We start from the raw sequence: 27,897 nt of genomic DNA, 5'->3' as shown, positions 1-27,897 counted from the left end.
TGGTTACAAAAACTTCATGAATTCAGTGGAAGACGTTGTCAGTACACGGGAAGCATGGAAGACGATAAATTAAGGTTTGACAGCTGCATTGGCTACGGAGCCTGGTCCTGACTTACGAGATTTATCTAGGACTAGAGGTGAGGTAAGTGGATGTAGACATGCCTAGATGTTACTAGAATAGAAAAGCCGAGCCGTTCTGAGTGTTCTGTTTGTTTTCCATCATAGTGTATACCGTTCATTAACGGAAATTATTAAGTATATACGTTAGAGGATTTGTTAAAGTTAGGAAACTAAACGAAAGAACGAGTTCCCTGATGAAGGTCGGGTATGTCAGATGGAGAAAGGCAACAATATTAATTTAGCTAATGAACATAAAATTTGCAAGGAAGAGGTATGAAAACCGATAACGAAAATCAGAAGTGGCCTCAACAACATAAGGTAAATTTCTATAAAATACTCGAAGACTTGAATTACCATTGACCAGTTGCAACTCATTCCTGACCAATACTAAACATCCTAGCCTAAGACAAAATGGGCGGAAACAATAAAGATATAAATAAACCCCAGAATATCAGTTAGATGTAGTCAGAGACCATTAAACCAACCCATCAGACCTTATTACCTTGGGCATGAACAATGGACACATCATACCCAACCTAACCTAACCTGTTGCAGACTACCAACACCTGATCCAAACAGTTCACAAGGCATTACTGGAGTGAAATATTGTTTTAGAAGATGGGTGGGCTATCCGGAGTCAGCTAATGTGAAGAGATGGTGTGACATCAAAATGCAGGACGTGAATGAACTCGATCCATAACAGTTTACAGAACGTGTGCTTGGACAAAATCCATTAGGTTATTTTATAGTATTGTTGCTCAGACTTGACGTCGTGAGGGAATAGGTAGCCGCTTTACGCTTTTAGGTACCCACCAGTTCGTACGAGAATTATTTTTTCTTGCATGTACAAAGTTAACCAAAACGTAGGAGAGATTTCGAATAATGGTCCTACAAAAATCAGCACTACCGTAGAATTTTGTCAGCCCCTACGCCCTCCAGCATTGTTTTTCGAATATTATTACGTCGTTATTCATGAAACTCGCTGCAAATAGGCATTTCTTTTCGTCCTTCCAAAACCACAACAAATTTCATACTTTTACATGTCCACAATTTGTGATTTTGTGGCTGTTATTTCACTTCGTATATTCGGATAAGTTACTATGGAAAAAATTAGTTATTTCACCCTTCCTTTCTCTTCCTTGACCGTTTGTCGAGATTTTTGGATAAGTTTCACGGAAAAACAAAAGATTATTCATTTTCGGTGGCTAATCTGGTCATATCGTGTAACATCTGGTTAATTGCTATACTTCATCTTAACATTATCATGGAAATTATAAACTCTTATTAATGGACAGGAGATTAATAGAAATACGTTTCATTCGAAGTACAGCAAATTAATATACGAATTACAAAGCGAAGATTTATTTCCATGCAAACAATATAAGACCCTCAAATGGAACGGCGTTACTAGCGCTCACGATTCATAATACCGAGAGTACGGTGTGTTTTACTACCATGACGTTTGGCGTGCAAGGACATTTCCCGCCTTTTCACCCTATCGCCGATATTTTCTATATGAAACGTCAGATTTACGTAATAAAGTGATTCGTTACTATTGATAAATAGAGGAAGTTAAATAAGGGGTCAAGGAAATATTCATTGATAAAATAATCTCTAAATTTTCGAATGTGTGGATGCGAGTTAGTTTCCGGAGCTAAACAACAACCGCCAGGGCTGAAGCATCGGGCGTAGAGTACCAGGTGGGCGGAGCTTCGCCGAGAGGTCGTAGAGCCTTTCGTTACTGCTAGCAGAGATAACGAAAGTAGTAGTGATTCTGTGCTTGGTCTCGCAATAAGAATTTCTCGTTGTGGTCATAAAAATCCAAATATACGAAATTATATATGAATGAATTCGGGAAATTCGTTCTTCCAGTTTGTTGAGGTTTACACTTGACAGGTAAGTGTCGAGGATGTTGTTTTTCCCTGAACACTTGTAACTGCTGGTTTAGCTTTCTTCTTTCCAAACGATTATTTGATCTTACAGTATCATCCTTCCATTACGTATATTGTAGTATATCGTATCAGGTATAATTTATACATTTGTTTACATCACACATGCTTATGATGATTACAGCAATTTAAACTTACCCATCTTGATGTGTTCCCTACTACTTTTGGAGATCATTTTACTTTTTTTTTATTTCCCGTTCTTGTCATTTAGTCTGTTTTTTAAGACTGTTTTTAAGACTTCCATTAATATGTTCAGGTTTTCATGGTACTTTTGTATTTTGTCTTATGTGAAAGCAGACGAGACTTGTGTCATATTTAGATCATGTTTTCTGTCGTAAAATTCACTTTCTTAATTAGTTGCCTTAAGAGGACGGTTAAGTAAACCTTAGTTTAACCAGACCACTGAGCTGATTAACAGCTCTCCTAGGGCTGGCCCGAAGGATTAGATTTATTTTACGTGGCTAAGAACCAATTGGTTAATTGGTTACCTAGCAACGGGACCTACAGCTTATTGTGGAATCCGAACCACATTATAACGAGAAATGAATTTCTATCACCAGAAATAAATTCCTGTAATTCTTCATTGGCCGGTCGGAGAATCGAACGCGGGACCAGCAGAGTGCTAGCTGAGAACGATTGCGACCCGTCCAATGAGGAACTTTAAGGGGACAGTGTTACAGAAAATTTAGTATTTACTAATAAGCACTACTGTGATCTCTCTCTCTCTCTCTCTCTCTCTCTCTCTCTCTCTCTCTCTCTCTCTCTCTCTCTCTCTGAGTGGGTGTACGTGCACGTGTGTGTGTACGCATGTATCACATTAAATTTTTTCCGTGGAGAAAATATATTAAGCAGTACTACGTTAGAGATTCCTCCCAGTGAAAAAGATCCAGTGGGCTGGGATGCTGTCTTATTATGTATCAGAGAAGAAAAGTTGATGATTATGAATGTATTGACAGAGAAAATTTTCTATTAGTGGCGAAAAAATGACACTACAGAGCACAGACCAGTGACATTATCACCTCACTGGATCTGAATATAGGTCTACTGTGTCAAATGTTCCCATGGTCTTGGGGAAGGGCAGATGTTTATTCGTCACTGTACTTCTCAGATTCTCATTATAATGGACGTTCTTGATGTCAAGCACAGTCACTTAACAAAAAGTACGAATGTGAGTTAGAGACAGGGGAAATACCCAGTGCTGCTGAGATTAATTTAATATAGCGTACTTGACTAGTTTTCGAAGTGGGCAACCATACGTAGAAGCCAGCTTACAAGGCAATTCATTTGCAAGGCAAGTTGCCATAGAGCTGAATTCCTTTATGTGGAAAGCTACACTTAGGAGACAAAAACGAGTAAAAAAAAGTAAAATAAAATCTTCAGAGACGACAGAAATAATGGTATAAAAGATAAATGCAAAATAATAAAAAACTCCTTTTATGATACTCCAATTTTTCCTAGTGTAAACATGACGTGGCAGTTTAGTTATGCAAAGCACAAGCAATTGAATATAAGGGGATTTAATTGTACAAAACAAAATCAGTTAAAATAAGGTGTTTCTGTACTTACAAAACGCTAGAAAAATCAAAATGACACTAGTAAAGAGTGAATAGAGTCAAGATAACTGAGAATTATTTAAGAGAAGAAGAGGATATCTCAGATCCGGTATCGTGAGTCATGTAATTCTCACGCTGGTGCGAAATTGTGCTTCGTTGTTCATCATTTGGTTCTTTGTTTCCTCTATTTTTCTTTTTTTCCTTTCTTTTTGATTTTTTTTTGAGGTCATCGCGTGGTCGTTAAGGTGGGCCCTTAATTTATCAGTTATGGTTTCTCTGGAATAAAGTTTTCTTTTCGGTGTATGAGCAATTTTTAAATCAATAATTATTGTAAAATTCTCCAGTTATTCTCAGATGTTGAAGATTGGAAGGGATGTTTATTTTCATCATCTTCTTCTTGTTCTTCTATATTATTATTATTATTATTATTATTATTATTATTATTATTATTATTATTATTATTATTATTATTATTATTATTCAGAATTTGCTAATTTTGCATTGGAATCATTCTTAGGCAGTCATGCAACTGCTCCAAAATGAAGAACTCCGTGACCTTCATCTGACAAAGAACTCGAGAAAGCAGCGAATCATCGTCTTTCATTATCAGCATTCTTGGTTTTTTTAAAAAGTCTGATTTCCCGTTTGGTTGACATAACGACGTCGAAAAATTGCTTTACAGGATGGAAGGGAAAAGTTTCACGGGATGTGCAGTTGTCACGTGGCAAATACAACTCGGATGGAACACACAAGTCGAACGTAGGTCTAGCGATACATAAGATTACTGCGTTTCTTGCTTTAAATCTTTAGCTGAAAAACCGTTATGGACAGATTTAACTGACTATAAGCCCAAGAGGACTCCAAAGGGAAATCAGCCTGCAAAGAGAGAGAGAGAGAGAGAGAGAGAGAGAGAGAGTTATAGGAAGAGTTGATAAATGAATAAGTATGAGGGAATAACAGTTAATAAAACCGTTACGCATGAATTCAGGAGAGAGAGAGAGAGAGAGAGAGAGAGAGAGAGAGAGAGAGAGAGAGAGAGAGAGAGAGAGAGAGAGAGAGAGAAAGTTATAGGAAAAGGTGATACAAGTAAACGAATACGATGGAATAGAAAATAAACCGTTACTTATGAATTCAAGCAACGTCAGCAGAGAGCGGGGATGAATTTGGTCCTTGCTTCAAAGTTTGGAGATCAGAAGACTCGGCAACTGTATTATGCAAACTATCCACATTTAAGCTGTATCCTAGATAAAAGTCATAGCAAACCGAGTAGTATTAAACCTGATACTAGAAAATGACACACGGTTTGCAGCAGCAGCCTGCGGAAAGCGTATTGCCGAGCAAGAGTCAAAAGACTGTCAAATGGGAAAATGAGAGAACAGCACCAACATGAGACTAATGAGCCCCGTAGGATTAAGTTAAGTATATCTTAGTTTAACCAGACCACTGGATTACTTTAGGTTCTTTGCAGCGTGCCTTTGGCCCCTAGCTGCAACCCCTTTCGTTCCTTTTACTGTACCTCCTTTCATATTCTCTTTTTTCCATCTTACTTTCCACCCTCTCCTAATGACTGATTCATAGTGCAGCTGCGAGGTTTTCCTCCTGTTACCCCCTTCAAACCTTTTACTGTCAATTTCCGTTTCAGCGCTGAATGACCTCATAGGTACCATTGCTTGGCCGTTGGCCTAAATTCTTTATTGAATTTAATTCAGTTCAATGAGACTAATGAGAATATGAGAAATATTAAGGCCCAGCGATTAGTCTATAGGTATTTGAAGAAAGTGGATGTTTGTAATCGTAAAAAGTTACCCAGTGCCTATTTTAGAGCTCGGTCTAGAAACTGATTGATAATATTTAACTGAGTGGAGGAAGTGGACAGGATACAATGCAATCTCGCTCATAATGGAAGTCCGCTTCCCGCCAGTAACAAAACTATTCCAACCGTCGCGACGCTTAAATTAAATCGTCCATCACACGTCTGAATATATGAATTGAATAATATAGAAATGACGCCTGTTTCTCAAATAAAGCTTAATTATGAGTTCACTGGGGAATAAGATATAAGACGTAGAACAAATAAACTGGGGAAGAAAATACTTGGGCAAGCAATAAACATGGGAATTTCCAAGGTTAGAGAGAGAGAGAGAGAGAGGTAGGTGGAAGTGATAGAAGTTTGTTCAGTTCTGAAAACGTGGAGGTAAATGAATTTATGCACAATGGAGAATTGACGCTTTACTGCTCATTCTGGACGAAAGTATATATAAATATAATATATATTCAGTATATATATATATATATATATATATATATATATATATATATATATATATATATATATATATATATATATATTGATATATTGAGAATCAATACTGTACACCCCGTTTCATTTTTCTATATTTGATAATCAGTGATATATAAATTACGTGTAAGAATCATTATAATAATATACTGCAGACATCACTAATGTGCTCTATCTATAATTTTCATTTTCTTTTGTAATAAATGAGATCACTTTCTGTATTTCCCTTTACCTTCACTTGCTTCCCTCTAATGAACACCATATCCTTTGGAAGCCTGAATTTCAAGTCAGTGGCTCCTGTGGGCTCGTGCCATATGAATAGGGTTAAATCTCTGAATAATGATAATAATTATGGTAATAAATTAATTTCGTTTCTCGCAGTGCAGAAGAGAATCACCACCGCCCCTCCCGCTGACGCCTCCATACCTGCTAAGCTCCGCCCACGCGGTCACGAACCTCCGGCGGTCCAGCCTCCCAGAAACAAAAACAAACAGGTCTGAAGAGGAAGACTGTAGTAGTGTAGAGACCCGAGAGATCTGCTTCGCATTTAAATCCTGCCGTGAAAAATGTTGGCCGTGAGGGAATGTTTCACGACGAATGACACTGGTCAGAGCTACAAGGTAATGGCGCCGTCGAGAGGACATTGTCTGTGGCGTTGTCATGATATGACGACGAATGGAAGTGGCTGAAATTTGGGAAGGGGGTTTTTTAATCTTGGGTCGTGGATTAGGGTAGGACCTGTGTGGCCTCATGATGGGATATTCCTGTGAATTCTTATCATTTTTGTAATGATAGTAAAGCTGTGGATAGACGAAATGAACTGTAACCTAAGCCTCCTGTAGGTATGTCGAAGTCCTGGACACCTAGCTTTGAATTGGGCTTGGGAATCTAGCCCATAGGCTTGCTCTCAAATAGGTTACGTAACTGTTGTTAGTTATAATTTGTGGCGCATATATTGTAGTCATCTCTGGTCGAAGGTTGTAAGAGTTACATTAAAGGGTAGAACTATATAAAAGCTCCGTGCCTGCGACTGCCTTCTAACTTAACTTTTTCTACAATTTTTTGGTTGCTAATTATGAATTTACCTTTAATTTTTGGCGCTCGAGTGTAATTAACCTGTAATTAACCCCTGAAGTCCATCCAATGAGGAGTTTCCATATGTGGTCTTCACAAGACAGAGCACGGGTACGTCTGTTTCAAACGGTTCATATCCCGTACGGCAGGTACAATAACTTGTTAACGTATGGGTACCCCCCCCCGGGCCAGTACTAAACACGTTGAAGGGACATTCCATTTGGCCGACAACAAACAGATATACCGCCAGTATCAGAACCCCTAAAAGTGTAGAAAAAACCAGTTGAAAAGGTAAAAACAGGCGCAGAGCTAATATATAGAATTACCCATTAAAGTAATCGTTTGCAGGTGATATCATGATGCTTTAATTCCCAACTCGATGCGTGAACCAAATAGGCTAACTACATATTATTTTATTATTGTCTAACTTTAAACTGTTATTTGTTATTTGACTTTATGTCATGAGCTCACGTCTCCGTAATGTGGTTATAAAGAAACTCGTGCTCAAATTTATCATAAATTTACTGTTACCAAGGTATTTAAAACTCATGCTCAAATTTATCATGAATTTACTGTTACCAAGATATTTAATCTCTTATGTTTTACCATTCCTTCCAGTGGGGGCTGGTGCCAAACACTTCACTCATGGGAGTTATGCTGGTATTAAAATAAAACTGCACAGTGAAAGCAACAAATGTCAGAAATGTTCAAAGCACACATTAAAACTTAAGAAAATAATATTTTCAAGTTCAAATGGGATAACGGTTTAAAGGTAAATTTTATCGTTAGGCTACGCTGTGGTGGACCCCAGTGGGGCATTAGTTTTTTGGGTGGAGAAAGTTGGGCGGCCTGATTCCTGCCAGTCGTTGGCCAGTTCAGGTTCCTCATACATAAATAGACCTAAAGCCAGGTCCTGACCTAACCAGATCTTACCTACCCAACCTAACTTTGGGCGACGTGTCCTGACCTGGCCAGGGGGACAAAGCATAATGAGATTATTTTCAAGAAAATTGTATAGTTAGTTTTTAAGGTATGGCGTCCTGCTTTTTTTATGGAAAGGTCTTGGTACTCTATTACATCTCGGGAAAATGGGTCCCGGTCGGCGACTGGCGGGAACCAGGCTGCGCAACTATTGTAGGGCTTTAGTGGAGAAAGCCAAAAAAAATAAAAAAAAGAAATGCACAAGTTCAAATGAAGGCTAGTTGGTTGAAAAGGTGTATTGTTCATGTGTGGCAACAGACAATAGCTAACATATCCTTTAAGCATAAAACTAACAAAGACAGCTAAGGAAATGCATATTAACCTAACTGCCCTTAACCTAGGGCATTGAATGTGTACTTGGAAGGGAAAAGCTTCACTCCCTGAATCCCCCACGTAACCTGCCTTAGAGTGCCATAAGCCAAAGGGTAAACTACCATGGTGTGTCTAACCTAACCAAATGTAGCTTAGGACACTGATTTTTTACCTGACCAAGCCTGGACCACCCCTAGCTAAACTTTACTAAGAAGGCCATAGGCTGAATTATAAAGCAAAGGTTTGTATCATAACCTAACGTAGGCACTAGGTTTCTTGAATAGTCTTGAAGAAACCTAGTGCCTAGGTTAGGTTAGGATGGAGACCTTTACTTTATTATTACCTGCTGTATTCCATATTGAAAAAACTCTTGACAATCTTTAAATAGCCATTGTTGATATCGGAAATCTCAGTATTACCGAGATTCATCCTATGCTAACTTTCCTTAATCTAGGCTGTTGTGGTGTGTCCTACATGGTGATATTAAAGCAATTGGGAAGCCTTTTCAGTTACAACATATGCTAAGGTAAAAGACTAGTCAACTCGTATAATGTACAGAATATGGGAAATTTTGTAGATTCTGAACTAGAGGTTATAATTTATGGCACAAGATACTGGTATGTCTGAGGCACCTCCTAAGCATTGGGCTTGGGCTACCACCCAGTTTTTAAGAATCAACAGGTATGTTTAATGTTATTTGCAAATTGATCAAATGATTTGTGAAAAAAGGGATGGATTTTTCGTGGCCAGTACGGGTTATGTGTCACTTGACATAACCAGTGAATGGTACGTGAAAGATGATGAAATACTGATGAAGTAGATGCAGTGATCTTGAGAAATATGCTGAAGCATTCTCCCCTGTAATCCTCTTGAGTTTGTGCATAATGGTGAAACACTTCAGTACTCATTAAGTTTCAACTTTACAAGGGCTCCAAATGTGTTGTGTAATTTTTTTTTGTAGACGGTGAAGGGATTTCCTTCTTGATGTTTTAAGCATGTCTAGTATAACTTCCAAGTTCTTTACAATTATGTTAACTGCAAGTATCTTCTGATGACTAAACTTTAATTAGAAGAATTTAAATGAAAGTATTATGCATCTTTTTCCAAGGAACCATATAAGATAATTGTAGAAGGTAGATAGGTAGGCGTATTCTAAAAACCTGTAAACTTTAGGGGCTCAATTACTTATTCCTGATGATTTTTCAGGACTACTAATGCGTGGTAGTCATTGGTAAATAATACAGTAATTTGATAGTTATTTTACTCAGTCCTTTGATATTTATTGATATATTGTATAACTATAACAGTCATTAGGGATAGATAATAAAAATATACCTAACCAGAAACTGTACTGTTAGATCATTATCTGTACTAGAGGTAATTACTAAAACTGTCTTTGAAGAGAAGTTACACCTTACGAGTTTGATTGTGAAGTTAATCGTGTGTTTTATTTCAGGTTGTAAGCCTCTTTGCCAAGAAAGGCACCAACATATTGAAAAAGAAGAAACTTTGTGAAGTTGAAGCAGAAAATGGCGAGCGAATTATAGTGAAGGCGAAAAACTCCGGTGTCGTTTCACAGGTGCTGGTCAAAGTGAATGACGTAGTGGAAGATGGGTTAGTAAAAAGTTTAATTAGATTATTCGTTTTTATGTTGCGAGTTTATTTCTTTTGACGATGTATTGCATGTTTAAGTTTATTTGCATTTTTATGGATCTAGGATGTGCAGTAATATGTCTTAGCTTGATACCGTAAGATGTTGTAGATAGTTTTGTCCAATTAGAATACAAAAAAAACATAATTTTTAGGTCAGGGCGAGAAGGCATACTTTTGTGTTTTTTTACAATTAAATAACATACAGATTCTTTGAATATCATTATTTTCCTTAAATATTAATTATGTGCACAGATTGTCTTGATGGCAATGCAAAGATTGAAAGATAGATAAAAATGTCATTTAGTATAAAATGAAATGATTGCAGTAATGGTGGTAATATAGCCGGGACATTTATTAAGTAGTTTAACAAGATTACAGAGTGAAAATACTATTCTCATTAGGCTGGCACAAAGGGCTTGTATTTAATAATAGAATTTAGATTTTATCTGATAAATTGTAATTTTTTTGAAATTTTATGATTGGGTATATATTGAAAATAATGAAGATTCTGACAAAATTTAATTTAAGTATTTGTAACCTACCAGATGTGATAAGTTAAATGGTTTATTATGAAAAATATTGTTATTTAAGAATTGTGAAAAAACATTGAATGAGGTCATGAACTGCAGTATAAGAAATCACTTTTTGAAACTAGTGTTTGTCTTGCAGATACAATGTTTTCAGAAAACTGGCATCACAGTTGTAGGTAAACAACTGAAAAGTACGCTCACTTCCTGAGAGCGCCCCCCCCCAACAAAATGATACAGGTAGTCCCTGGTTATTGGCGATCTGGTTTTACAGTGCTTGTCTAGCGACAAAAATCGGTGATTTTCGGCACCAATATGCACTGATTTCCGTTTATTGGTGCAGATACATACCTAACAGAGGCGCCGATCTTTGGTTATCGGCAATTTTCGCTCATTGTCATGCCGTCGGGACGGAACCCCTGCTGATAACCGGGGACTGCCTGTAATGGAAAGGAAAATTGAAACATTAAGAGTTGAAAATATGATAAACGAATAACTAAGACCAGAAGAGTTGGAAAAAGAGTACTGTATAATATTATTATTTATTATTCAAAGTAATGAGGATTTGCTACATTATAACAATATAAATGAAAACAGGCAATGGAATTACTTTGAAAGTACAGTGTTGGCAAAGGTACTGCAGAAATGATTAAAAAAAGGAGTTAGGCAAAGGTACTGGAGAAATGCTTAAAAAAAAGGAATTAGTTGGTTACTGTTAGAGCAGTGTACTGGAAAGTTTGATTGAATAAAATCAAGAAGGCAAGCAGTGTATAATGCACTGCGTATGTGTACAGTATTGTTTATCAGTTTTACTAGGATTATATACTGTGAAAATAAAAGATTTTTTCTCTAGTTATCTGTGTATTTGTATTAATTTGCATGTTTTATTGGTTAAGATATTAATTATCACCATAAACATAATTTTAACCAGAAAACTAAATGAAATAGTAAAAATTAAGAAAAATAGTATACCAAAGGAAAACCGAAGACATCTTGTTAATCATTAGAGAGTGGGGATTTTATATCTAATGATCACAGTGTAATAATACAGTATACATTTAAATTTCATTGTTAAAACATTCCACATTTCAGAAGTTGCATTATGGAAATAACAGCATGTGTTCATCCAGCACTGATGGGCAACATTTGTTGTGACTGTGGCATGGTGTTGGATGACAATGAAATCCCCAAAAGCGATACTGTCAGCATGATACACTCCGTACCTGATCTCAAGATTGCAAAAGAGGTAGGACTTGAGTTGACACCATATACTGACCAATCTATAGTGTTGTTGCTGTTATTCTTATTGAAGATAAATCATAAAGCAGGATTATATATTGGAGAGCACTTCAAGTAGGAGTAAAATAAGTTTAACACATACAACTTACCTGTTAGTTACATATAGCTTTAGTCTTGACGTCACGGCAAAATTTCAAAAACGCATGCAGCGCCAGTCCGAATATCGGGTGATCGCCCTTACCTGCCCTCTGTCGGGTACTAGGAACTATTCCAACATGCTTCAGAATAATTTTGCCGTCACGCCGGCGACATTGTTGTCGGTACTCGGCGAAATTTCATTGTATCTGCCTGCATCGAGCTGTTTTCACTTGGTGAAGTACTCTTTGTTGGTTTGCGGCTTTGCCAGTTATTTTTGTCACCTATTTAGTCAGGTTTTCTGATAATTATGTCAGATTCTGGGTCTTATACCTTTAGGGTTTGCAGCAAAGGCTGTAAGACGAGGTTGGTCAAGGCTAGTCTTGATCCTCATTCAATTTGTGTGGCTTGTAGAGGTCAGGAATGTTCATATGAGAGGAAGTGTGATGAATGTGTCAGTATGACTGAAAAGATTGGAAGGCTCTATCTAAGTATGTAAAGAAGCTTGAGAAAGATAGAGCCAGGAAAGCTTTAGCTAGAAGTTCTTCTTCTCTCTCTCAGAAACCGAATCTCCTTTAGCTATGCAGGAAACTTCTATTAATATCCCGTGGCTACTAATATTCCTATTCCTGACTCTGATATCCCTGAACCCGTTACACGTGTCTGAGTATCAAGTCCAGATGGACGCCAGATTTAACCTTATTGTGGGCGCCATGGAGGATATTGGCGTTAATGTGAAATCCCTTCATGAGCGTATGGATTCTTTCCAAAATATTGTGAATAATTTAAGTGCAGTGCAAAGTGTTAGTGTGGTGGAGGAGGTGGTTGCTCGGCCTACTCGTTCTCCTAGACCTAAGCCTCTGTCAAGCTCCCTGCTCCTGGGAGAAGACATGCTGAAAGTCCAAGGGAGGCGAGTGGGGTCTGCTCACGAGCAGCCGCCCCTCGAACAGTCCTGTTGTTTCAGGCTGTTTCAGAGCGCCGTTGGAAAGGCGACTCAAGGAAGTGTCTTTCTTCAAGCTCCAGTGATTCGCCTGCATGGCTGGAGATTTCACGAGTCTAGACCATTGAAGAGGTCCAGGAATCTTTCGCCTTCAGCGGTTCAGAAGAAGAAGCCATTTCGCTTATCACAGCCTTCCTGTAGTTTTTTGGGAGAGTCCGGAGAGATTTTCGTCGTCAGAAGAGTCTTCTCCCAGGCGCAAGGCTCATGTGCGCAAGAGGTATAAGACTTCCCATTCGGTGTTGCCCAGCGTTCGGTGTTTCTCCTTTGGTTTCACGTAAGCCTATTGTGGCTTCTCGCCTCTTCCTCATCACGATCCTGGCTCTACTGATCATCGCTTCCCCAGTTGGATCCTCGTCTACTCATGACTTTCTTGAGCGATGCACAAGAAAATTGGAAGCATTCTTGGCGGGCTCGGAAGGCCTGGTTCTTCTCCAGCTAAGCCTTCTGAAGTGTATTTGATGCCTCCTCCTTCGTCTCGAGCTCTCGAGCGCCCAGCACGAAAGCTCCTCCTCGATCTGTGTCTCTTGATCCTCCTTTGGTTCAGGATCAGGCTCTGCACGCCTAGTCAGGCTCAGGCGCTCCCTCAAGCGCTCTCTCAGGCTTCTTTATTGATAATTTTCCTGAGGATTTTACACCTGCGGCTCCGGCTTCCCTCTCTCAGTACGCAAGAGACTCAAGCCTCCTACCTCTTCCTTTATGAAGTTAGTGCTTTCTATTTCAGCCAAAAAGGCATTAAAGAAAATGAACTCCTGGTTGGAAGACAAACGTGATCAGGGAAAACCACTTTCTGCTTCCCCTCCTTCCAAGCTTTCTACTAAGACGAAGGCTTGCTACGACACTGGGAAGTTTTCTCTGGGAGCTTCTGCCTCCTCTCAGGAGACTTCTCCAGTCTCGTTGACTCTACTCGTCGTTCTGATGAACTCGGCTCGGATTTTCTTCTCTCCTTCAGAGTTGGACCACCTTTTTGAAGAACGTTTTCAGAGTTTTGGAAGTCATCAGTTTTATGGACTGGACTATTGGCGCTTTGGGTAGGAAGGTAAAGTCAGGCGGTGCGTCTGAGTTAGCCTCCATCTTCACGTTAGGAGTTCTTAAGAAGCGACAACTTTGGTGCTCTTTTGTCGCTCGTGGAGTTTCTAGGACTCAAAGATCGGCTCTTCTTTCGCACCTTTGGATAAGAAGTACCTTTTCCTCAAGAACTTGTGGCGAAGTGTCTCGAAATCCCTTACTCAGAAGTCCACACAGGACCTTTTGGCGCAATCCACTGGAAACCAAAAGCTCCTCAACCTTCTCTGCCAGCGCAAACTCGTCCTCTAGTTAATCAAGATAGGCCCTTTCGTGGCAGGCCCCTCACCCGTACAGTATCTCAAGTTTCGGGCAAAGCAAGATTTGTCTCCAAGACTATCAAACCCTCAAGTAAAAAGTGATCTGCATGTCCTCCATGCACTAGTCGGAGCCAGACTTCAGCAGTTCTGGCAAATTTGGGAGGAGATCGGAGCGACCAGTGGACCACGTCCGTGCTAAAGGAAGGATATTCTATCCCCTTCCTCAAGAGGCCCCCTCTGCAACAGAACCTTTAGCTTTGACAGCATATTCCAGCAACTTAGAAAAATGCTCGGTTCTGAGTGCGAAGTAGACTCCATGCTTTTAAAAGGAGCGATAGAGATCGTGGAAGAAGTCAACTCTCCAGGCTTTACAACCGCTCTTTTTCTTGTTCCAAAGGCCTCAGGCGGCTGGAGGCCAGTCCTGGACGTGAGTTCTCTCAACCTTTTCGTGGAGAAAACCAGTTTCTCGATGGAGACGACGCAATCCGTCCTCAATTCTCTTCGTCCGGGGATTGGATGGTCTCAATAGATCTGCAGGACGCTTACTTTCACATTCCGATCCATCCCGCGTCCAGGAAGTTTCTTCGCCGTTTTCCAGGAGAAGACTTATCAGTTCAGGACTCTGTGCTTCGGGTCTGTCCACAGCCCTCAAGTATTCACAAGAGTTATGTCCACTGTTGCCAAAGCTCTTCATCTCAGAGGAATAAAGATCTCTCTCTATCTCGACGATTGGCTCCTTTTTGCCCCCAGTCTCAGCCTCAGTGCTTGGAGGATTTGCAAGTAACTCTCGACTTGACACAGAAGCTAGGACTTCTAATCAATTGGAAGAAGTCTCACCTATCTCCCTCACAATCCAGGATCTATTTAGGAATGAGACTGGAAACAGTTCCTTTTCTGGCTTTTCCGTCAGATCAAAGAATCTCGGACTGTCTCGCAAAAGTCCAGAACTTTCTGGATATGGATACCTGTTCCGCAAAGGCTTGGATGAGCCTCCTGGGAACTCTGGCGTCAATAGAAAAGTTTGTCTCCCTGGGGAGACTTCACATGAGGCCCCTTCAATTCTACCTCAGGGAGCAATGGAACAGGAAAACGCTTCCAGACTCCTTCTCCTTTCCAATCTCGGACCTTATCAAGGAAGATCTAAGGTGGTGGTTAGATCGAAGAAAATTAGAGAAAGGTCTCTCTCTATTTCCGTCGAACCCGAACCACGAACTGTTTGCAGACTCGTCAGAAGTAGGATGGGGAGCGACGTTGGGTGTAAAAGAAATTTCAGGTTTGTGGAATGCGACAGAAAAAGAATGGCACATCAACAAGAAGGAGTTGAAAGCAATCCACCTGAGTCTCGTACACTTCCTACCATTCGTACAGGGACAAACAGTTCTGGTTCATTCAGACAGCACCACAGCGTTGTCTTACATAAAAAAACAGGGGGGCACTCATTCTTACTCCCTCAGCGAGGTAGCAAGAGACCTCCTTTTTGTGGGCAGAGAAGCACAAGATTCTGCTCCTAACAAGATTCATTCAGGAGCCCTCAACGTGAGAGCGGACTCCTTGAGCAGGAAGCACCAGGTTCTGTCCACAGAGTGGATTTTGCACGAAAGAAGTGTGCAAGTCGCTGTGGAGACTTTGGGGTCAACCTCTGGTAGACCTGTTCGCGACGAACAAATCGAACAGGCTCCCAATCTTCTGCTCTCCTGTCCCGGACCAAGCAGCCTTCCAGACGGACGCAATGCTACTGAATTGGTCGGGTCTGGACCTTACGCCTTCCCGCCGTTCAAGATGTTAGGTGCGGTGTTGAGGAAATTTCAGCACCACTCCAACACCAGGATGACTTTGATAGCCCCCTTCTGGCCTTCCAGGGATTGGTTCCCAGTTCTCATGGATCTCTTGATCGACTTCCGAGGAGCCTTCCAAACAGAGTAGATTTACTCAGACAGCCCCACTTCAGGAGATTTCACGAAAAACCTGTCAAGTCTGCGGCTAACTGCGCTTCAGACTATCGAACGTCTACTCAGAAGCAAAGGATTTTCGAAGAAAGCGGCTCAATCCATCGCTAGAGCCAGAAGACCATCTTCGATCAAGGTCTATGAGTCCAAGTGGAATATGTTTCGTTCATGGTGCAAAGATCATGACATTTCCTCTTCCAGAACCTCGGTGACGCAGATGCGGATTTTCTTTTGTTCCTCAGGAATAAGAACCTTTCTGTATCCACAATTAAAGGTTATCGTAGCATGCTGGCTACTGTTTTTCGTCACAGAGGTTTGGATATCTCTAATAACCAAGATATAACGGACCTTATTAAATCCTTCGGTACCTCTAAGAGGTCAGATGCTAAAGTTGTTTCGTGGAATCTTGATGTAGTCCTGAAGTGGCTTATGTCTGAGAAATTTGAACCTATGGATTCCGCTTCTTTAAGAGATCTTACGAAGAAAACCCTCTTTTAGTTTTGTTAGCTACAGCTAAGAGAATCAGTGAGATCCACGCCTGGATAAGAGAGTAGGATTCTCTGCTTCAAAAGCAATTTGTTCTTTCAAACTGTTTTTATGGCCAAGAACGAGACCCCTTCGCACTCCGTGGCCTCGCTCTTTGAGATTCCGAGTCTGTCGGAATTGGTAGGTAAGGAGCAGGAGAGTTCCTCTGCCCAGTCAGAGCCTTGAAATATTATTTGCGAAGGACTAAAGATATTAGGGGTCCTTCAGATTCCTTATGGTGTTCGGTCAGGAACCCTCTTAGACCGATGTCCAAGAATGCCATGTCCTTTTTATTAGAGATCTGATTTCTGAAGCTCACTCCAATATTTCAGAGAATGATTTGAAAATGTGTAAAGTGAAGGCTCACGAAGTGAGGGCTATCTCTACTTCTCTCGCTTATAAAAGGAACCTCTCCCTTCAAGATATTGTGCAAGCAACCTACTGGAGATGTAAGTCTGTATTTGCTTTGCATTATCTCTCGCAAGTGCAGACAGTGTTTGATGAGTGCAGCACGTTAGGGCCCTTTGTTGTATCTGGCACGGTAATGGTAAAGGGGTAAAGGAGGATTAACCTACCTTTACTTACTTGTTTTTTTGGAGTGTGAAGGTTTTTTACGGTTGTCTGTGAGGGTAAGTGTTGGATAGTTTTACCCCACAGTTGGTTTTGGTTTTATGGTTATGCTTTTTCTTTGGTGTTGGGTGACCCCTTTTGTAATTCATGATGTTTGTGCTGCGCCTGAGCAGGGGCATACTTGTGGTATTGTCACGGCCATGTCCTAGGTGACTGATACCCAGCTTAAGCAATCTGCGACCAGGTCATTATACCCGCGGTTGCTCTAAGGATAGCAGGTTACTGAGGCAGTAACTGTGGAATCAGCTACCTTAGCAGGTGAGGAACTAAGAAATTTTCTACATTAATAACCTTAATGTTTCCAACAACTCTTTTAGCTGTCATTGCCCCACCTCCTAAAGGTGTCAATCAGCTATATGTAACTAACAGGTAAGTTGTATGTGTTAAAATGACATTTTTATTCTAAAATAATGTTTAACACATACTTACCTGTTAGTTACATATACGAAAAGCCCACCCTCCTCCCCACGGGGACAGGTAGGCAAATTATTCTGAAGCATGTTGGAATAGTTCCTAGTACCCGACAGAGGGCAGGTAAGGGCGATCACCCGATATTCGGACTGGCGCTGCATGCGTTTTGAAATTTTGCCGTGACGTCAAGACTAAAGCTATATGTAACTAACAGGTAAGTATGTGTTAAACATTATTTTAGAATAAAAATGTCATTTTTATCAACAGAATGCTTATTTAAAAAAGGATTAAAGGGCAACCTAGTATTTTTCCAAAAATGTAGAAAAAGCTTTCGTACTACCTTATCAGTCTTAGGAGTTATGAGCCAGTTTTAAATTTCTCTGCCTTCATTAGACATTACCCTTGACTAATTAGATACCTATTATTAAACAGGAAGCAGAAGAACTGGGCAAGAAAGACCAGAAGAATTTACTGAATCAACGGAAGCTGGTTCTACTCGTTGATTTAGATCAGACCCTTATCCACACAACAAATGACAACATTCCACCTGAGTTAAAAGTAGGTTTTAAGTGATTTGCGTACAAATTTTCTGTCATTGATAACATTTATATGGGAAGAAATATATTTAAATTTAGCCAGTTGTATTTTACAAGGTAAACGTTAATATTTGGGAGCTTTCACCAAAGCCTATGTTTTTTTTATCGTTAGCATTACAGTAATAACTTTTGTTGTTACGGTGTTAGTTTAATATAGAAGTGTTCTATATTCCATGAACTGAGTTATTATTACTTACAAATTAGTTTTACAAGACCAGTAGGTTACATATTTTAGACTTCAGAGCCTAGCCTGAAAGACCTGCAGAATGTGGCCTTCACTTCTGTGACACCGGTTGGGCTGTGTCGTAGATTTTGAATGCACATAATGGACAAATGTTAAAATAAAATATATTCTCAAAATTCTTGCAGGATGTGTATCATTTTCAACTTCACTCTGGTGGCCCTTGGTACCATACAAGACTAAGACCTCACACAAAAGAGTTTTTGGAGAAGATTTCAAGACTATATGAACTTCACATATGCACATTTGGTGTTCGAGAGTATGCTCATTACATTGCACATTTTTTAGATCCGGATGGGAAGCTTTTTGGTCAGCGAATACTGTCTCGAAATGAGTGCATAGATCCTATGTCAAAGAAGGCAAATCTCAAGTAAAGATCCTGCTGTTATCAGATGTTGATATGAATGTATATGTGTAGAACAGTGTTGTGGCCTAGAAAGAGTGAAAATATTTATCATGAAAACAGCTGTATGCATGAAGTCTTAAGTTTTTTTCTTTATTTCAGTTCCCTCTTCCCATGTGGTGATAACATGGTTTGCATCATTGATGATCGGACTGATGTTTGGAATTTTTCCCCCAATGTAATACAGGTGGTTCCGTACCATTTTTTCCGTCACACTGGGGATATAAATGCCCCGCAAGGTTTGCAGAAGAAAGAAAATGATGATCGTCAAGGGATTGATTTCAAGTCATTCGGTAAGGAATTAGGTGAGTAGGTTGTACAGTTTAAAAAAAAATGGTTTTTCAGACAATATTTTGCAATTTTTGGTTAAAATTGATTTTCCATTGTTCCTACGTGAATACAAACCATTGGCGTCAACAGTATTTTGAGGGCTAGGTACAGTCATTGAAAGATGGAAGCAAGGTGGTTAATCGGTGGCAAATACTGTAGTTGAATAGCAGGATACTGCCCAGTCGCTTATCTGTAACCTGCCACTTTGTCTTCAACTATTGTTGAGTCAAGATGTGTCGGTTTTTTTTTTTTGTTCAGTCATGGTTTTCAACTGAGTTTTAAAGCTGGGCAGTATATCTATTACGGTTGGTGATTGTTCAGCATGTCAGGGATACTTAAAGTTTTTACCAGATCAGTTACTGATCTTTGGAAGTAGAGCATTGTCATTCATCTCAGTACTGGAAAGACAAGACTTTTCTGAATCTTTCATAGGCTATAGTTTGACCTGGTGAACTTAACTTTTGCCTCCACTGCTTATTATATATCCTGTCACCTTGAGTGCCAAGCCTGAGTGAGCAGCGAAAAAACTGCAAAACAAAGGTGTTTTCAAATAGCTCTAGCATCATTAACTTTTATCCTAAAGACCACCTTGTGGTCTTGTTTTTGCCAAATGATTGAATTTTATGCATTAAACATCAAAATCCCCCTAAAGCATAAAAGGGTAAGGAAAAATTTACTTGTGTTGCTAAAAATGAAAAATTGAATAACATGCCTTACTTTACTTATCTCAGCACAAAAAACATTAGCGACTGGAATTTGAAATATTTTGTATCATACAGCTGATAAAATTTCCTTTTATATATTTTTGTATATTTGGGACACAAAATATAAGCTAAAATATTGATAGAAAACAAACAAAAAGTTTCTCACGGTCATTTACCACTGTCTCTCCCTCTCTTGAATCACTACTATTGCTCATACCTTCACTTTCTATCTCATATTTGTCATTATCACTTTCTGCTTTTAGGAGAGCGCTCACCTTGCATGGGGTAAGCTTTGTACCTTTATACTATATTTTCTGATTAGCATCTTTAAGCTATCTGTTTTTTTTAACCAGAACATGTTTCGTCACAACTCCTGGTGCTTGGAGCATCATCAACATCAAGGCGCCTGGCAACTTTGCCCATAGGCAAGGCCCCAATAACACCTTTTGGCATCTTGAATAAACTTAAACCTAATTAGATGCTTTACAAGTCTACATTAAAATTTTCAGGAAAAAGCACCTTCAAATAACAAGAGTTAAGACGAGAGATGTGTGACGATACGTAAGGTTTATTGTTCATATCACACACAACTAAACAATGAACTCCCAGTGGCATCATGAAGCCCTGAGGTACACCAGTTGTATGCTGGGGCCACTCAGCAGGCATTCTGCATCCCTCTGATGTTATTGGCAAAGTATGTCTTGGTAATATGCTGGAAATCCTCTCTGGAGGTTTTTTTTGAACAATTTTTCCCAGATGTGTTCTGTATCCAGTGGCGCTGATGGGAGCAAAGATACCCAAACTAGAATATGTCCTACGGTGCTCAAATTCTTAATTTCGCTTTGCATCCTTGTGCTAGGATGTGTGGCTTATAAGAGTCAGCCTCCCCCTGCTGCATGCGACTGACTGGGAATCTGACAGTTCTGGGTGTTGTGTGTGACTGTCCCCCTGGTTTTTTGCTTTAAGCACAGATGTATGGGATGTGGTTGAGGTGCACAACCTCACATGTTCCTAAAACTTTTGGAACAAAGCCATTTACTTCTGTGAGTGGATCCTTCCACCATAAAAGTAGGTCTTCTATATAATAAGCAGTTGTTTGTATTCTTGTATTTTTACAAATATCAAGTTCTTAAGATTTGTATATTTCATAGATGCAAAACAAATGTCATAATCCTACCTGTTTTATTATTTTAATAGCCCTGTATTATTATTATTATTATTATTATTATTATTATTATTATTATTATTATTATTATTATTATTGATGGGACATTTATTAAGACAGTCTTTTTCTTCACTGAAGAAACTATATCTTTTCCTCAAGAGAAGTCTATAAAATGTTTCCAGTGTTTTTCAGGCCAAAATTTATGTTGTTTTTAGGTATTATCTTCTGTCCGGAGAGTTATTTCATCACTGCATAGTAATCTAAGCTCCTTTATATACCCAAGAATGCATTAAGTAAACTATTTCCTATAAAATAAAGAGTAAATGACAGGAATAATCATTAATATATGTAGTTTTAGTTAGCTAATTCATCTTATTTTTCAAAGGATATGTCAACCGTTTAATCCTTTTAGAAGTACGGTTATTTCATAAAATAGTGTTTTATATGCATACCTTTTTATTCTGTCACACAGCTAAGGATACTTCACCCACAGATAGTCCTGAAGGGAGTGATGAGGATTTTGATAAAAGAACTTACAGTTCCGACTCTGACAGTGATAAAGATTCCAAAGACAAACAAGAAATAGAAGGTGACAGTGCTGAGTCAGACAAAATTAGTGATGATTCTGCTGTTGACGTCCACACAGATGATGCAGAGATGAGAGATGACGATGGAAAAAGTAGTGCCCAGGACATTTTTGATTTTAAGCTGCAAAATATCACAATCGAAGAAAAAGAAAATAGTGCAAACAAAAAGAACTTGAAAAGGCAGTCACAGGACAATGGCAAACAGAGGCGGAAAGCCACAAAGGAAGACTCCAAACAGAAAGACAACAGTAGTGAAACACACGAGGACGAAAGTATATCCGAAAGTGACTCTTGTAAGGAAAAGAGTGATGGTACAAATTTTGATACAAATGAGAAAGTAAATAAGTGTAGCAGTGAAACGGACGTGACTGAAAGTGATAAGGACTCAAATCCTCCGACGGAAAACCAAAACCTAGAGAGAGAAAAAGCAAAAGAACTCAGTTGTGAGGAATCCAGATCGGACAATTTGATTGATGTGGTGGATGACGATGACTTTCTTTTATATTTGGAAGACATTTTAGGAAAAATTCATGAAACCTTCTTTAACGAGTATGAGAAGTGTAAGTCCCAGCAGCAGTCAGATGGTAAAGAAACGGAATTACCAGATCTAAAAAAGTTGATACCTTTAGTGCGAAAGGATGTGTTGAAAGGTATAAATATTGTTTTCTCTGGTGTTGTGCCACAGCAGGTTAAGCTGAAGGACTCCAGAGCCTACCAAATAGCTGTGTGCTTTGGTGCAAACGTTTCAGAAAGACTCATCGTCAGAGCCAAAGGAGAGAGTGAGAAAAGTGACAAGGGAGAAAATCGATACACAACTCATCTTGTAGCTGCAAATATCAACACTGAAAAGGTGCACCGTGCTCGCAGATGTAAATCTATAAAGGTAAGGTATGCTTCTAGTATTATGTAGAAGTGTGAATCATGTAATTAGATCTCTTTACAGGGGACACATTCATGGAGTCAGAAGCGATCAGATGTTCCTACAGAGAGTTAATATACTTTTCTTTGTGTTTTAGTGTAGGCCGTATCTAATGGAAAACAGTGGTATCAAGTCTGTAATACCTGGGGAGTACAGATTGTGTTTAGTGCTGACTAAAAAAAATTGTAAAAATTAAATTTGTAGAATTTGAATAAAATAGCTATACTGTAATGGTAACCAAGATAACCATAACTAATTATGTGGAATGCCTAAAAGTAGTCAGTTCATATAGATAAGTTAATATTTGAAAGGGGAAGACTGCAGGGATGCAGAAATTATATCACACAAAAATAGAAGTAAAACAAGGTTACTGAACATAACATGAATTGCAATCAAGAGCATTAACTTAATTTTACATTTGACAGTACTTTAGCAGTATTAGAAAATATTAGTTAAAATATAACAAAATTAATTTCAATTCATCAAAATATGAAGGAAGTACCTACATATATTGTACAGAAATAAGTGGCAGTGATGCAAAACTTCAGTTCTGCGGTAAACAACTGTTATACCTGATCGTCAGCGAAACAATAACAAGGCACTTTAAGCATTAAGAAAAATATTCCATTAAAATATTTAAGGAATTTGGGGAAATTATACACAGCACAATCCACTGGTACAATAATATGGTAAATAAAAAGAATAAAATATGTATGAAATGTGACAATAAAAAATAAGCAAAAGCTTAAGAGTATGAGTCTGGGAGCTAAAGCAGGTGTTACTGCATGATAGAGATGCTGATACTTTGAATACGTACCTGTCCAGTTGGTGGAGTTCATCTTCTTGTGAGCTGCTGACTGCAAGAAAAGGTTGATTTAAAACAAACATTGTTATTTAAGCAATTCACTTTTGTTGAATATTTTTCAAGTGATGTTTTCACTTTATTATGAGAGAATCAAATGAAAAAATCACTTTAATAAACTGTAATTGTGTTAGTCTAAAATATCAAAGATACTTCTTTGTTTAATTTATAGATTGTGACACCAAACTGGCTGTGGTCCTGCGTTGAAAGATGGGAGTTGGTTGAAGAGCGGCTTTTTCCATTAACCAAAGAAGTGGAGAAAGATGTCCAGAGACATCCACCACATCACTGTTATTGTCCGGACTTTTCATATCAACCTACACAAATTGGTAATTTGTTGTTCTTTTCAGCATGTGCAAATGCAAGAATTATCTGCTGTCATGCACAGTGCATTGTAGGGAATAGAACGTGAATCATAAATAATATATTTACCTCTTAATATTTTTTGCTTAACATTCATGATTAAAATTCTGACAAAATTTTCTTTACAGAAGCAGTTCCTGGACCTAGTGGTCGGACAAGAACACCGAGTGGAAATCTTTTAGAGGACGTAAATCCCCTCTTGTTTTTCAGCCCTGATGACAAAAACAGTATGGCTGTTGAAGTCGACATGATGTTGAGTGATGATGGTAAGTTGAGATGAAGTTTATAGCAAAATAAAAGGAGTATAAATATGCTACTATAGCTCTAACTCATGTAAAAAAATACAGCAAGTTTTTCTTAAGGCCTCTTGTTAAAATGTGCTGGATCTTGCTGCTCATTGCCTTGTGTATAATTCTCTCTCTCTCTCTCTCTCTCTCTCTCTCTCTCTCTCTCTCTCTCTCTCTCTCTCTCTCTCTCTCTCTCTCTCTCTCTGCAGTACTACTACAGTATTACTACTACTAAAGTAATACTCTATTGCAAGATATTGGTATCATTAGATGGTTATTGACTTGGATGAAATTATTTAAATATATTTGGTTAACTGCTTTGTGGTATATATAGATTGACAGCTGTCAGACTACCAGGTAATTTATGGGTGATGTAATGGTAAAAAATATTTTGGTTCTCCCAGTATTATGAAATTTGAGTAACTTGACTTCACTGGAGATTGTACTGCACCCACCTTTACTACAGTATGGGTGAGGGAAATTTCTGTGTCACAAAATACCGTCAGATTTGTGTTTACCATTAGATATGATGTTGGAGGAGGTACTGAATATTTGTAAAAAGCGATTTCAAGTTGTTTATTATCAAGAATATAACCTGCTGTGAAGATGGGCCATTGTGGAAGTGAGCCTGTCAAAAGCCTTAAGTGACTGCCAGGTCTTAGTCCTAGTCCTAGGATGCTCATAGTAATTTCATTAATTAGTCTATATTTGTAAATGGTAATGAATGCTGAGATGTTATCTGCTGGGTTTTAAAAATTCTTGTAATTGATGAGAGTTCCAGAGTGTTCTTTACTTGAAGGGTACTATTTGTTTTTGCTGTTGCTTTGATGAATGACTTGGAAATTCACCTCCAAGAATATTGAGCAGCAAATTGTTGGATCATGAGAGTGGAGCTATCTTACATCAGCATTCTGGAAGGAAGATAATCTTTGCAAACCTCTGGCTACCTTATGGGCACATAGTAGTATGATTAATGTGGAACAACATGCTAAGCAGTCACATTGTTGGATAAATATGAAAACTTACGATTCCGTTTTGCTGGTAATATCCCAACACATTGTTGGTCGTGTGCATTTTTTGAAAATTGTTGTCTCAAATGTGAATTGGTCGAATGCTTTCTTTGCAGATGAGTCAAACTTTACTGATGACAACAGTGAAGATGAAGAAAGTGGTCCAGAAAGAAAAAAGCACAGAAGAATGGAAAGAAATTTGGATAGCACAAGCAGTAGCAGCAGTGAAAGACAAACTGATGAAGATGGAGACGATGAACTACCCAGTAAGGTCTTCCGTCAAGGTGGTGGACTGCCAAGTGATGACAGTGATGGAGGTCTGAGTGATGAAGATGATCTCAGTAGAATGGGTGCAGACCTGGAAAGTTTGTTGGATTGAATTACAGTACAAAATTTAATTTTATAAGGAAAGTTTTATTTTTTACAAGTCTGTGGAAATGTGATTGTCCAACCTGACTGATTAAGTTGTAGATTTAAAAAAAAGATCCCTGAAACTCTGTTGTAATTGTTTAAAGTAGCTTTATTTTTGTTATAAAATTCCACTGTTTTACAAATACATTTTAAAAATTATGGTTATATAAGATATTACAGAGGTCACATTCGCCTGCATTACCTCAGACTGAGTTTATGGAGAGGTTGTTAGATATATATGACCTAGAGTATCAATAACAAAAATTTGAGAACTCATTTTATCCTGAAGGATTTGGTTAACGTAACAAAAATTTACGTAAAATTATATGGGCTTTCATTTTAAAGCAAGCAAGAAATTCATTATCATATCACGAATTCTGAGTGACTTTTAGTATACCTTTTACATGAAGAATTATTTTGCCTGGAATAATCATGTTTTTAAAATGTATTAAAGTACTGTATATTTGCAATGTTCATTTCTTATGAGGGTAATATTTTATTGTACTCAAAGATCATGTTAATAAATTTTGATTTTGTTTAGTACATGTGTTATTTACATGTTATTGTTATTAAGTAGTTTCATCAGACCACCAAGCTGAAATACTTAACTCTCATAGGGCTGGCCAAAAGAGTTTGTTGTTAACAAAAGTAGGAAAAAAAATGAATTTTACGTTAATAAGCTGCAGTTCTTAAGTACTTGGTGAGAATATTGCTTTTCAATTATTTAAATGTTTAAGGACAGTGACATGTTTTTTGAACTCAAGAGGATTAAAGTACTCTTCTTTTGTTTCTTATATATATAAAACATGTTTAATATAGGTATAAAGATTGAATTTTGAATATACTTTACATAAATTGTAATACTGAGCAGTCAACGTTGATTGTTTTTAAGAAATTGTTATTGTATTTGATACTTTATTTGTTGTACAAAATGTTACTCCTGGTAGTAGTAGTATAGTTTTTTTTTTTTTAAATAGTCATAATTTTCTTTGTGAAGAGAGAGGATTTCTACATAACCATGCAGTGGAAGTGCTAGTTAAAAGTAAAAAGACCAAATGCTGGGAAAATGTGACATTACAGTTGCAAGTGTCCTCACTACTTGCAAAATATTTGAACAATCGAAATGAAGGTGAAGATTGATAAAGCACATTACAGGATCTGCTTGCTGAATATTTTGCTCTGAAGAAGCTGCACATATGCAGACATTTTCATCAGTAAGGAAAATTAAGAAAGGTCACCTGCTTGCAGGAGAGGAAATTGTTACATTAGAAATGAAATGTAATACTGTACTTAAATACTGCTGGCAAATTGTTAGGGGAAGCCAACTTAATGAATTCAAAGTTACTAATGACTGTGGGACAGAACTTAGCTATTGTTTTCGTCGTAGCTTTCTAGAGAAACTTTCTTAAGTTCATGTAACTGTGGCAGTAGCTTTGTAATTTCATCACATGTGAAGGAACAGACATTCATCTCAAATCTTTTAGAGGTCAGCATCAAGAAAAATAGGAAATACAAGCTTAGGGTAAGGAGTCATCCTACACCAACTATGGTAGCTAAATCAGAAAACAGAATTTCTAAAGAAGAATTACCAGCACCCAACAATCAATTGGCCTTCAACAGAAAAAATTTGGCTTCCAAAGCCATAATGAACCCTGCATTATACAGTGATCTCCTTATTTATTATATTATTTATCATCATAGCATGTCACTTTGGATTCATTGTATGGCAGTCGACCATAGAGATGATTGGCATTTGGACCCAATCACAAGAAAAATACCTTGCTGAAAGGAGAACATTGTATGGGAAAAACTCATTTGAGATACTGTATCTTTACTGATGATTTTGCCATTTACTGTATTGGTTATTTTAACCTGAATATAGCTGGTTGGATTAGGGAAGAACTCATACTTACCAAGTCTAGAAGTTGAATGAATAAATATCTACATTGCAGTATTATTGGTGATTTTGTGCATACAACTTATAACCAATGCCCATCACACTTCAGTCCTTTGGTGTGCTTGCCAAGGTGAGGCTCACATGGAAAGCTAAATGAATGATTTCATAATGAGCAGCCAGATTTTGTTAGATCAAGCAGAAGGACTATGTATGACTAGACAATTGTATTAATTGAATAAAAAATTATTATTGGTGTTGGATGTACAGTATTGTACTCATTAAGAAGTTAATGGAAGCTATAGGAATTGCATGTGCCCCAAAATTTGTCATTAGAAAATCACATGGATGAATTCGAACATTTATTTGTGATAAATGCTTACCACAAGGTTCACTCATCGACATTCCTAGAGAAGTCTTCTTTATTATGAAGGTAAGATTTTATGGAT

General features: G+C 38.2%; 1 protein-coding gene across 6 annotated transcripts; it reads left to right on the top strand.

The window, feature by feature from the left end:
- The first annotated feature begins 108 nt into the window (after positions 1–108).
- Positions 109–26,094, top strand: Fcp1 (RNA polymerase II subunit A C-terminal domain phosphatase Fcp1). Of its 6 annotated transcripts, none has more exons than XM_067133924.1 (11): positions 109–142; positions 6,303–6,541; positions 9,745–9,902; positions 11,561–11,714; positions 18,109–18,234; positions 18,642–18,883; positions 19,019–19,221; positions 21,588–22,585; positions 23,656–23,812; positions 23,975–24,112; positions 25,260–26,094. In XM_067133924.1, the coding sequence occupies exons 2-11, from the start codon at positions 6,488–6,490 to the stop codon at positions 25,520–25,522; spliced, it is 2,493 nt and encodes an 830-aa protein (XP_066990025.1). In that variant the 5' UTR covers positions 109–142; positions 6,303–6,487; the 3' UTR covers positions 25,523–26,094. The 6 variants fall into 6 exon arrangements, with proteins under 6 accessions (XP_066990025.1, XP_066990269.1, XP_066990359.1 ...); XM_067134168.1 differs by having other exon boundaries at positions 115–142; positions 21,609–22,585; XM_067134258.1 differs by lacking the exon at positions 109–142 and adding an exon at positions 1,792–2,016 and having other exon boundaries at positions 19,019–19,209; positions 21,609–22,585.
- Positions 26,095–27,897: the final 1,803 nt, after the last annotated feature.

Source organism: Macrobrachium rosenbergii, chromosome 1, assembly GCF_040412425.1.
Source record: "Macrobrachium rosenbergii isolate ZJJX-2024 chromosome 1, ASM4041242v1, whole genome shotgun sequence".
In the NCBI taxonomy this organism is placed as follows: Eukaryota; Metazoa; Arthropoda; class Malacostraca; order Decapoda; family Palaemonidae; genus Macrobrachium; species Macrobrachium rosenbergii.
The sequence above is the reverse complement of the archived record's forward strand: the minus strand, read 5'-3'. Positions and strand labels throughout refer to the sequence as shown.

Coding starts and splice junctions, on each gene's coding strand:
- Fcp1 (XM_067133924.1), top strand. CDS start 6,488: ATGTTGGCCGTGAGGGAATGTTTCACGACGAATGACACTGGTCAGAGC. Junction 19,222..21,587: donor GTCATTCGGTAAGGAATTAG/GTGAGTAGGTTG, acceptor TCTGTCACACAG/CTAAGGATACTTCACCCACA. Junction 22,586..23,655: donor GCAGATGTAAATCTATAAAG/GTAAGGTATGCT, acceptor TTTAATTTATAG/ATTGTGACACCAAACTGGCT.